Source organism: Medicago truncatula, chromosome 4, assembly GCF_003473485.1.
Source record: "Medicago truncatula cultivar Jemalong A17 chromosome 4, MtrunA17r5.0-ANR, whole genome shotgun sequence".
Classification (NCBI taxonomy): domain Eukaryota; kingdom Viridiplantae; phylum Streptophyta; class Magnoliopsida; order Fabales; family Fabaceae; genus Medicago; species Medicago truncatula.
This window is the reverse complement of record NC_053045.1, coordinates 45,116,070-45,127,836: the sequence shown is the minus strand read 5'-3', so window position 1 is coordinate 45,127,836 and position 11,767 is coordinate 45,116,070. Positions and strand designations below refer to the sequence as shown.

Below are 11,767 nucleotides of genomic sequence, written 5' to 3'. Positions count from 1 at the left end.
TGTGAAACAGGAGGTCAGGTATCCACATAACACAAACCCTAACGTTTATTTGAATAAAACTAACAGAAAGGACTAAATGTAGTAACAGTGAAAAACTTAGAGGACCGAAATAAATCAATTTTTAACTAGAGGATTAATCTGATATCAACTGAATAGTTAGAGGATCAAAAGGTAATTAAGCCAAAAATATAAGAGATCAATTTAGATATTATTTTCGTGGGACTACCTTGTAAGGGATCAAAACGGATTTTCCCTGTAAAAATACAAGGAAATTTGAGTCAGCCAAAAAAACAACCCAATTCCAAATTGCAATGAATGAAACAACTTATCCAACATGAAAAAAAAATCCTAAATTTAACCAAAACTAAACAAAGTTCCATCACAGCAACACAGTTCTTACGCGCACCAAAATCAAACCCAACCCAACACCTAAATTAAGAACAACCATTTTTATCTTTCCCTTAATAAATTCTCATTCATTCCATTTTTCAAATCATTCACATTCATTCTCATCATCCAAACACAAAGCCATACACGCATCAATCAATGTCTCATCATCCTCTCTTCCTCTGAAAGAACAGCGTTCAGTTTCTTCTTCCCCTTCCTGTGGTGCCGTGCGGTGTTTCATGGCAGCAACAACCGGGTGAAGCAACGAAAACGACGCTGTTCTGAACAACAAAACGAGAAAAAACAATGGAGGTTGAGAGGATGAAACAGTTGATGCTTCTTTCTTTTGGAAAACAAAGTTCACATGTGGCTCTTGTGGGTGGAAACCACACCGCTGCAAGGTTCTGCACTCGCTAAAGTTCTCACTTTTTCCGGTTTTTTCTTCATTTTCGTATTCATTTTCTCTTTTCTGCATCTGGGTCATCTTCATTTTTTAGATTAACGTAATGGGTAAGCAACATTTGCAAGGTGGTAGGGTTGGTTTAACTTCTGATGCTTTCTTGGTGATTAAGGTTCCTGATACACGGTTTTTACGTATTGCGTCGCGTTCTTTGTTTTTGGCTTTGTTTTTTGTTGCATTTCCTTTCTTGGGGTCTTTTTTAAAAGGGTTAGTTGTTTCTGGATTTGATGCTATTGTTGTTAATGCTTCAACTTCAACTTTTGTTTCCATCAATGTTGAGGTTTTGAATTCCATTCTTCATGATTTGGGTGATGAGGGTCTTCTTAAAAAGGAGGATAAGGCTCTTATTATGAGCCCTCCGCGTGGGTTTGAAGGTGGTGATTCTTTGTTGAATTGGAATAGCGAGGTTGATGTTGTTAGGCATGATGAGTCTTATGATTTTGCGTTCGCACCAAGCTTTGAAGATGCTGTTTTGGTTGATCCTGTTCTGAAAATTGATGGCATTGTAGCTTTTCCTTTGAGCCTTGATGACTCGTCAAATGCTGGCTTTAGAAAACAATCTAATTATAAAGTTGTGTATCTTAGGCGTTATGATTCTATTTTTGTTGCATTGAGGAAAATTGGTGTCGAAAATAATTTGGTAGATTCTACACCAAGGAAGAGGCTTTGTCAGTTTGCAACAGTGGCCAAGACAACGGCTTTAGAGGGTCTCGAAGATGCGCTCCTTGAGCCACCAAGACAGGATTCTGCCAAATCAAACAAGAACTTGAAGATCAAGTACCTGCCTGAGTTGTTGGGTGATTCTCTAGACGGTTACAAGCGAAGAGTCTTTGTTGGTGTGGGTTTGCGTGACGAAAACAAAGCAGCAGTTGAATGGTTTGAGAGAAACTATCCAAAGAAGAGTACAAAATTTGAAATCCACAATCTACAGGTAGCACCGGAAGAACCGAATGTGCCTCAAACTGATGTTTCTGCTTGGTTATCTAAGCATGTTAAGGCGGATGAGTATGTTGTGATGAAGGCTGAAGCAGATGTGGTGGAGGAAATGATGCGGAAAAAGACAATTTGCTTAGTCGATGAATTGTTCCTCCAATGTAACAATCAATGGTGGCAGACTGGGACGAGAAAGAAGAGTGGTAGAGCATATTGGCAGTGCTTGGATTTGTACGGAAGGCTGAGGGATGAGGGTGTTGCAGTACACCAATGGTGGGGCTGAATGAAGCATACATGCCACTTGATTAGTGCTAGCCTATTATGTGTTGATGTAATATGCTCTGTAGTACTTACACTCTTGGCTTTTCTATTTTATGGTTTTATCCGTTTCTAGTTTTTGAATTTGTGTCTAGAGAGAACTGAGTATGCAATCTATGTAACTGACCTGTACCGACTTGTATATGTTTTCACAATGCTAACTGTAACAATGATGTGGTGATATAAATGAACGGATTGTGTTTCATCTAGTTCTTTGCAGTTCTTTTTCTGCTATTATACACACTTGTTATTCTCATGAATTAATGCAAAAAAGAAAAATGTCTAATTTAATTAAGATTTGAGATCTGAATATGATTGTCATGGGAACCTTAAAAATTTCTCATTGATCAATAGATAACCACGTGATAACTAAGAGATATGAGAATAGGAATGATAATGTATTATCACATTTCTCTCCCCTCCACTTTCAACCTCTAGCCCTTAAACACATGTTTCCAAGTTGCAATATGTGATCAGCCAAATGCATGCAATAGACATTGCGTTGTGTGTGATGAAATTGTAAGAGGTTATGATACGGTGTAAAAAACCTATGTATTTTTTTCTTTCTACTTGCCAGTTTGGCACTATTTCTTGTACTTTTGAATTTATATTATTGATGTTGAATTATACACAGTTAGATATCTTGATTGTGTAAATGCTGTGTTTTTGAGACTGCAGGAGACCCGCATCCTTCAAACACAGGCATTAATAATGCACCCAGACAAATAAAAGATATAAAGCCTTATAGTACGAATACATTCTACACTTACAACAGAGTGAAGCCACACGACACAACACTCAAGAAGAAAATAACAGAACCAAACAAAATAAACACCAACTTTAATAGTGAATGATTTATGTACAAAATAACTACTAGCAAGTATAGTGTAGAGCACCATCAGATTAGACAATACAAATGTATATATCATCTGGATTGTCGTGCATACAGAATGGATTAGCCTATAATGTGTTGCTGTGATATGCTCTGTAGTATTTACACTCTTAGCTTTTCTATTTGCTAATTTCATCTGTTTCTAGTTTTTGAATTTGTGTCTAGGAAGAACTGAGTAAGCCATTAAGGTAACCTATTTGTACATGTTTTCACAATGCTAACTATAGTAACGATGCAATTGTTATGATCTATGAAGCACGGACACTTCTCGGATTAGACGTGTCCCGGTGTCGGACCCGACACTACACTTGTAATTACACTAAATTATGTCATTTTTTCAAATTATTAGCCGTGTCTGTGTCGTGTCCGGTGTCCGTGTCCATATCCGTGCTTCATAGGTTATGATACAAAAGAATGGATTGTGTTTTCTTTGCTATTCTTTTTCTGCTATTACACACACTTGTTATTCTCATGAATCAATGCAGAGAAAAATGTCTAATTTAATTAAGATTTGAGATCTGAATATAGCACAGTAGTCAGCGACTCGGTGGTAGATCTTTTTGTACATCAGTAATTGTTACCTACACTTTTAACTCCGAATATGATAGACATCATGGTAACCTTAAAAATTTCTCATTTATCAATAGATAACCAGGTGATAACTATGGTAACGGTGAGAATAGGAATGATAATATAATATTATCCCTTTGTAAAAACATTTCCTTGAAGGACAATATTCATAGCCCATATCATGCTCAAATTAAGGTGGAGATTTCTGAAAATAATTGAACAAATAAATTGAGACAGAAATGTCATTATTTAAATTTTATTGATTACCATCAAAATGTGTGTAATGCATTTCTTCATAACAGCACACTTATGAGTTATGACAACACATCGGTAAAGCACCAAACATGAAGCTGTTTTATTTACTTTTCTCATCCAAAAGAAAGAAACCTTACACTGGAGAGCCCCATCCACCACCCCCAGGAGTCAAAATCTGAAGAGTTTCGCCAGGAAGCACCTCAACAGAATTCTTACCACCAAGATAAACCTTTCGCTTATCTTTCTTTAGAATGTAATTAGCACCACGTGCACCGTCGTTCCCTCCCTTCAGCCCTCTTGGTGCATGGACACGTCTCTCGGAAAGAATGCTAACGGTAACTGGGCGCCTAAACTCTATTTCCCTGACAAGCCCATCACCACCTCTGTGAAATCCATCTCCCCCGCTGTTCGTTCTAAGTCCAAACCTGTGCAGAATCACTGGATATCTTTGTTCAAATATCTCTGGATCAGTCATTCTTGTATTTGTCATGTGGCACTGTACCCCACTAGTTCCTTCCCATGTAGGACCAGCCCCACTTCCACCTCCAATGGTTTCATAGTACCCAAAAGTATCATCTCCAAATGTAAGATTATTCATACAACCTTGCGAACAAGCACAAGCCTGAAATGCAGTAAATACAACATCGGTGATTCTCTGAGATGTAAGGACATTGCCTCCTACTACAGCTGCACTATCACTAGGAGAAAGAAATGAGCCTTCTGGAATATGAATCTTCACTGGAGCCAAACAGCCTTGATTGAGAGGAATATCAACATCCACTAAACAGCGAATGCAGTAAATGACAGCTGCAGCTGTTACAGCTTCTGGTGCATTCCAATTACCATAAACTTCTGCACTTGTCCCACCAAAATCAAAAATTGCTTCTCCTTTGTTAGAGTCAATGCTCAGTTTCAAATGAATAACAGATCCATCATCCATGTAGTCCTCTTCTTCAATTGTCACAAAGTTTTCATTTGACTCAGATGAAATTCTACGACCAACTGACTTCAGCATCTCTCTTACTGCTCCTTCTGCATTCATCTGTACATAATTCATGTAAGCTTGAACAGTTTCCAGTCCATATTGTTCAATAAGCTCTAGGACTAGACAAATTCCTCTTTGATTTGCTGCTACTTGTGCTTGCAAATCAGATAGGTTATCCTGAATCCTGCGAGTTCCTCGGATCTTAGTTCCACGGTCATCGGAGCTTGGGAACTGTAAAAGTTTAACAATCCCCTCTTCCTGAAAGACACCTTTTTCAACAAGCTTAAATGCCTTAATGGCAGCTCCTTCCTCTAATATGGACTTTGAAAATGGAGGCATGCTTCCAGGAGTAATACCCCCTATCTCTGCATGATGGCCTCTATTTGCAACAAAAAATACCAACTTCCCATTAAAAAAAACAGGTGTAACAACAGTTATATCAGGAAGATGGCTACCTCCGGCTGAAGGATGGTTAGTAACCAAAACATCTCCTTCATTCAAATTGTCATTCCAGTAATTGAGTTGCCAACGAACTGTACTAGACATTGCTCCTAGATGGACAGGAACGTGAGGTGCATTTGCAACTAGGCCCCCGTTAGGATCAAATAGAGCACAAGAAAAATCAAGCCGTTCTTTGATATTTGTCGAAATTGAAGTTCTTTGCAAAGTCCTTCCCATCTGCTCGGCTATACCCATAAACCTGTGATTGAAAATAGAGAGTTGTACAACATCTGCAACTTTATCTGATATTTTAATGCTGCTTAAAGGTGAATCAATTTCAATTTTGATGTTTCCATATTTGGTTATAATGGCTCTACAGTTGGGTTCTACAATCACAGTGCTATTACCGTTCATGACGATTGCTGGGCCAGACATTGTATGTCCATACCCCAGCTTTTCAAGCTTATAGAGAGGTGTTTCCTGCCAACCATTTCCAAAGTAAACCTTATAGTAGTCTTCAATTATAGGACTCCCAGAGGCAGGTTCTATGGCTTGTGGTCTCAATATATTGGTAACTCCTATACCACGAACTCTAACATCACAAATCACAATATTTCTGTTCTGGAGTTTAAAACCGTACTCCTGCTGAAACAGGCTCACAAACTCGGTAGCATAGTCAAATGGAATTTCATCTTTAACTATTTTCCTTTTGACCATGATGGCAGTGTCTGTGCCTTCATATCTCAAGTTTAAATATGTGTCTGTTGAAATATTTTCCTCCTTAAATCCTTGACTTTGTAACTTCTGCTTAACTTGTTTCAGTAACAGAGCTTCTCGTTGTGAAGCCTCAAGAGTAGATTCAGTTCCATAAACCGCAGCATAAGGCTCCTGCGCCTCTTCTACAACATTTGCCAATCCCATTCCATAAGCGCTTAAAATCCCACAAAATTTGTGAATAAGCACTTCTTTCATACCTAGAGACCTGGCTATAGCACAAGCATGTTGAGGTCCAGCACCTCCAAAGCAAGCAAGTGCATGATTCTTTGTCTCATGGCCCTTCATTTCAGTCAACTGCCTTATTGGACGACACATTGTCTCATTAGCAACATCCACAAAGCCAAGTGCAATCTCTTCAACCGTCATGTCTTTTGCAGACGGATCCTGATTCTTTCGATAAGCATTTATATTACCAGCAAGCTTCTCAAATTGTTCTCTTGTTGACTTGACATCAAGAGGCTGGTCCTCATTTGGGCCAAATATGGATGGGAAATAATCAGGAATGACATAACCGAGAACAAGATTGGCATCTGTAATTGCCAACTCTCCACCTTTTCGATAACATACCGGACCTGGGTGTGCTCCAACTGATTCTGGTCCAACTTGAAAAGCACCGAACTGGAACTTCAACTTTGAACCACCTCCAGCAGCCACAGTGTTTATGTCAAGCTGAGGTGCTTGAATTATGGCACCAGCAATTTGGGTTTCCAGCACTTGCTCATAACTTCCAGCATATCGACTCACATCTGTGGATGTACCTCCCATATCAAACCCGATCAACGGCTTTTCTGTTTCAAGACCAAAAAGAGTTTGCGAGTAACCAACAACTCCACCAGCAGGGCCAGACAGAATTGCTTTGTGCCCCGAGAAAGTACTCTCTGGCGCAAGTCCTCCATCTGATTGCATAAACAAAACATTCAACTTGCTAAGTCCCTCTTCAAATTTGGAAATGAATCCTGACAGGTAATCTTTAATAACTGGGGTCAAATAAGCATCCACACTAGCTGTTAGACCACGAGGAACAGCACGAACCATGGGAGACAAAGCAGATGATATCGAAACATGTTTAAATCCCAGACTCAAAGCTAACCTCTCCACCTGTTGTTCATGCTGCGGATAAGTGTATGAATGCATCAAAACAACGGCCAGACAACTAATTCCTTTCTCCAGTAAATTTTTCAGTACAGGCTTCAAAGCTTCCTCATTGAGAGGCTTTACAATCTTAACAAGCTCTCCCGAAATACCTTTAACAATTGGCAAAGAAGCACTCTGACTTTCTTCCTCTTCCTTATCCTGAACAAGTTCAACTCTCTCTTCCACCTCAACAACCTCTTCATAAAGATTCGAAGGCTTTGAAACAGTAAGATCAAATATACTGGGACGAGCCTGGTTACCAATCTGAAGCAAATCACGAAAGCCTCGAGTCACACACACAGCAATTCTTTCTCCCTTACGCTCTAGTAGCGCATTGGTTGCCACAGTTGTACCCATCCTTATCCACTCAATCTTCTCAGTAGGTATTTTCGAGCTGCGTGGAATTTTCTCACCCGTAAACTCTTCCAGAATCCTCCGTATCCCTTCCACGGGTGCATCATCATAGTTCAAAGGATCAACTGACAAAAGCTTCAGAACTCTCCCATTCCGATGACCCGGGATTTCAGCATAAACATCAGTAAAGGTACCGCCTCTGTCGATACAAAACCTTAACTTCCCTTCAGTAACACTACCCATCCTATCCTATTAGAGTACAATTATAAGGCCCTGCAATGTCATGTACATTACAAACCAATCATCAAAAGTAGAATTGACAACAGAAAACTATAGACAAAAAATTATATTGAAGGATTAGATTTCCTTAAAAACTGCATGAAGTTGTTGTAACAGATTATAGATTCATCTAATCTAACAAGAACAAAAATTTCATATTGATTTAATTCGATAGAATGAAAACAGAGAAATGAAAATGAATCGGAAGAAGGACTTACAGGGTATGAAAAGATGAAATTAAGCAGTTGCTGATGATGCTTAAATTTGTGGAGTCGTAGTTGCTCACTTCTCTTTACTAATCTGTGTGTCTGTCTGATTTTGTTGTCAATTTAGAGAATTTAATTTGTGTTTTTCTGGCTAAAAAATAGTTAAATATTACTACCTCTATTTTGTCTTTTGGTTCTCCATTTATAAATCTCTATTATTTTTTTCCTCAATTTTCAAAAATTATATTCATTTGCGTCTACTTAATTTTCTAAGTTAATCAAAATTCTATTTGTTAAGCATAAGCTTGTTTAGTGGATTGATTTTCACATCTCCGGTGAAATCTCAGATTGCCACCGTAATAGGCTTTGGTTAAAAAATTTGAATAGAGTATTGTGAGAACCACGGAAGAAAAAAATAAAGGAAAATTGCGAATCTATTCGTTTTTTCAGTTACTAATATTATTAATTCCACGGAATGAGCACGTCATGTGGCTGTAGTTTAGTGGTAAGAATTCCACGTTGTGGCCGTGGAGACCTGGGCTCGAATCCCAGCAGCCACAAAATTCTTTTTTCGTATGCTGTTTGTTTAGCTGTGACTTATCGTTTATTTTGAGGATTTTTATTAGCATAAATTAAAAACACTAATTACTTTGAACTTTCTTATGCATTAAAAAACACCAATTTATTTTTATTTTCTATTGCAAATTTTCATTTTCCATTCTTTTGGTCAAGATTATCCTTTTTGTTTTTTGAAAGGAAGAATATCCTTTTTATTTTAATTCATAAGTACATTGGTAAGAATTGTTCATCTTATCTTAGTATCTAAAGTGTAATAATATGTGAAGAGGAAAATGCTAAACGTCTGAAACGATTGTATTCGTGAAAATTACTATTGAAAAAGTGACATCACTTTGTGGTATATCTAAAGGGTAATAGATATTTTGATTATGGATATGTAATAAGTAATCACAATAGTTTTTCATGTATCAAAGTTTTAAAATAGTCCTTGATTGGGCATTTCGTTAGTCAAAATAGTCTTTAATATTAAAATGTTTGATTAATATTGTCATATCAGTCTAATTACTTATTATCATATCAGTCCTTATAAGTATTTGTTTATTGTCATCTTAATCCGTAAAAAAATTATTGTGAGTTAATGAAAGATGATATAAGGTTATTAGTGAGACCCGTTTAAATACCATAAAATGGAGAGCTCCATTGTGAATGATCTTACACCAAAAACAAGTATGGTGTAATAAATATTATAGATGGTAGAGCAGTGTTTGATATTAAATTAGGGTAAATTAATTTTTAATTTATTATCTAAAGGAAATTAAGAAGCAATGTACTCCTTAATTATATCAATTGTTCAACATTTCCTTTTCATGGTTGTAAATAGCATACATAATCCACTCATACCCTTTTACTATATTTTTCTTGGGACACTGATCATGATACATATATCAAGTAAATAATAATCTTAATGCTTATGAAAAAAAAAAAGTAAATATCTTAACATATTAATTTTTCATCCACACACCAAACAGGGAACACATAACGCCATTTAATCTAAGAAATAAATAAAAGACGTGGAGTAAACATTGTTAGAGAGAGCTTGTGATAGCTATGAAACTTTTATTTGACTACTTCATATATATGAATATAGAGAAGAGTGAGACCATGTCATCATCTCATCATGGTTTGGTAGTAGCAGTTGTGGTGGCATATGGTGGAGAGAAGAAGTCAGGAATATTGAAAATGGGTGGAGGCAACCTGTACTCTGGCCATTCAGTCACTGGTGGGAAAGGAGGAAACTCTAGCCCTGGAATTTTGCCCAAATCAGGAAATGTTTGTGTCAAAAGTTTTCTAGTCCCACCACCTTGGACATTGTCAATGCTGGAAAGTGACACAATGATCAAAATAGCTAACAAAAACAAACGGACAGAGGCCATTTGAGTGAGGAAATGTGTATTTTTGGACCCAACAAATTTGATAGATATGTAATAACCAAAAGGGTGAGTGATAGATAATTGTAGTAAGGGAGAAGAGTGAAGACAAGTGACAACATAAGAGTTGGTTCTTGTGTTTTTATAGTACAACTTAAACCATATTCGTACATGAGTTAATTCAAAGAGAAATATTTGAATATTCTTCACAACAATGCTTAATTCGTACATGGAGTTAATTGCACCATACAACAAGAAACCACCTATATGAAATTAGATACAAGGAAAATACTAGAGTCTAGCTAGATGCTAAAAACGACCGTTTTAAACAAACAAAAAAAAATTATGCGATTGGATGTTGGTGTATTACTTTACAATTCAATTTACTTGTACTTTTTAATTCTCTGTTTTTTCGGTCTTTAAGACATGAAGATCAGTCGCTAATACATTTAGCGACATATATAGTGATCAACAATTCAGTTGTTAAAATATAAAATAGTATAAAAAACGGTCTCTAATATATTTGGCAACAAAAATAATGACCAAATATACAGTCGCTGTTTATTTAGTCACATTTCTGTAATCGTTCATAGAGTTGCAACACAATTTAACAATCGAGATTTGGATGAACTGAAGGGAATCAGTTCAGTAAAATAGACAATAGTGTAGATCACTATGACACCACAAAATATCTCATTTCTCTTGGTCACAAGTTATGATAAAGTTTCTAATATGAATACAGTTCCTTGTCAACATTTAATAACATGAGTCGGTAAATAACAAAGGTTAGTTAGAACTTTTAACCAACTAGTGCATTAGAATGTAATACAATAACCTTAGACTCATTGAACAAGTTACCTAGCTTGGTCACTTTCTTACCAGATGAAGAATAGTGAGAAGAAAAAAATAGTTTAAAATAAGGCACCTAAAAAGCAATACACAGTAAACCTCATCAATATTTGATTTTAAATGTTGTAAAAAATTGGTGTGCATTGACCCCGTTTTAATTTAATAAGTGATGACAAAAGTGGATGCAAAAAGTGACCCACTTTATGCCTTTTTAGAGGTCCTCTATGTTTGTAGTTACTAGTTAGCCATCTTTTTCTTGATGGTGAATAACTGAAGATACATAAAAGTGAGTGAGCATATTTTGTCAAAAAATGAAATAAAAGTTAGCATATGACTATGCTTAATGTTGATACGACTGGTATTAAAGATACTGCCTCCTGCTGTTGGGATATCTTGTTTTCAGTGTATCGACGTTTGTTAGACTTATATCAGAAAATCTACAAAATATGCCCATTTTGATTTTGAATACCTAAAATATTGAGTTTGAAATTCATTCTATCTTATTTTGATCAAACGATTATCGATTTGATGATTGCGCGAATTTAGGATATAGCTTACAAGGAATTTTGATCTCTAGTAAATAATAAGTGTTAAGTTAATTTCATATGCAAATTGTAAGGGGACAAGAATGTCTCTTAAGCACAACTTTGGTGGTAGGAAACCAATCTTTTATTAGTTATAGTAAAAGTTAAAGGAAAATGCTAAGAGCATCTCAAATGATGAACTCCATTAAAATTATTTTTGTAGGTTTCATCGGAGTCACATCATCTTAAAGTAACTCGTTCACTTTTTATTTTAATTGTGCAACTTTAAAGCTTCTTTAAAAAAAAATTGTGCAACTTTAAAGAATTCATGTTAGGTCCTACAATTTTATTTCAAACATTATTATTTTTATTCATATTAATAATACCGGTTTCCGACCCATCAATGACGGGCAACTAATCCGGCTCATGCGTAGAGGCATGTGCACTGGCCAGTATT

The 11,767-nt window shown here is 36.4% G+C and overlaps 2 protein-coding genes and 1 non-coding gene across 3 annotated transcripts; 2 read left to right on the top strand and 1 right to left on the bottom strand.

Annotated features, from left to right (window-relative positions):
- Positions 1 to 257: 257 nt before the first annotated feature.
- LOC11409285 (uncharacterized) lies at positions 258 to 2,307 on the top strand. The gene has a single exon (XM_003608368.4). The coding sequence runs from the start codon at positions 894 to 896 to the stop codon at positions 2,061 to 2,063; it is 1,170 nt and encodes a 389-aa protein (XP_003608416.1). The 5' UTR covers positions 258 to 893; the 3' UTR covers positions 2,064 to 2,307.
- Positions 2,308 to 3,708: 1,401 nt separating this feature from the next.
- Positions 3,709 to 8,158, bottom strand: LOC11406222 (5-oxoprolinase). The gene is made up of 2 exons (XM_003608369.4): positions 8,004 to 8,158; positions 3,709 to 7,779 (listed from the first exon to the last, which is right to left on the bottom strand). The coding sequence occupies exon 2, from the start codon at positions 7,747 to 7,749 to the stop codon at positions 3,949 to 3,951; it is 3,801 nt and encodes a 1,266-aa protein (XP_003608417.1). The 5' UTR covers positions 7,750 to 7,779; positions 8,004 to 8,158; the 3' UTR covers positions 3,709 to 3,948.
- A 321-nt stretch (positions 8,159 to 8,479) lies between these two features.
- TRNAH-GUG (transfer RNA histidin (anticodon GUG)) lies at positions 8,480 to 8,551 on the top strand. The gene has a single exon. It is a non-coding gene; the product is annotated as a tRNA-His (tRNA).
- The last annotated feature ends 3,216 nt before the right edge of the window (positions 8,552 to 11,767 follow it).

Bases quoted from the DNA above. Each gene is read 5' to 3' on its own strand.
- LOC11409285 (XM_003608368.4), top strand. From the start codon at position 894: ATGGGTAAGCAACATTTGCAAGGTGGTAGGGTTGGTTTAACTTCTGAT.
- LOC11406222 (XM_003608369.4), bottom strand. From the start codon at position 7,749: ATGGGTAGTGTTACTGAAGGGAAGTTAAGGTTTTGTATCGACAGAGGC.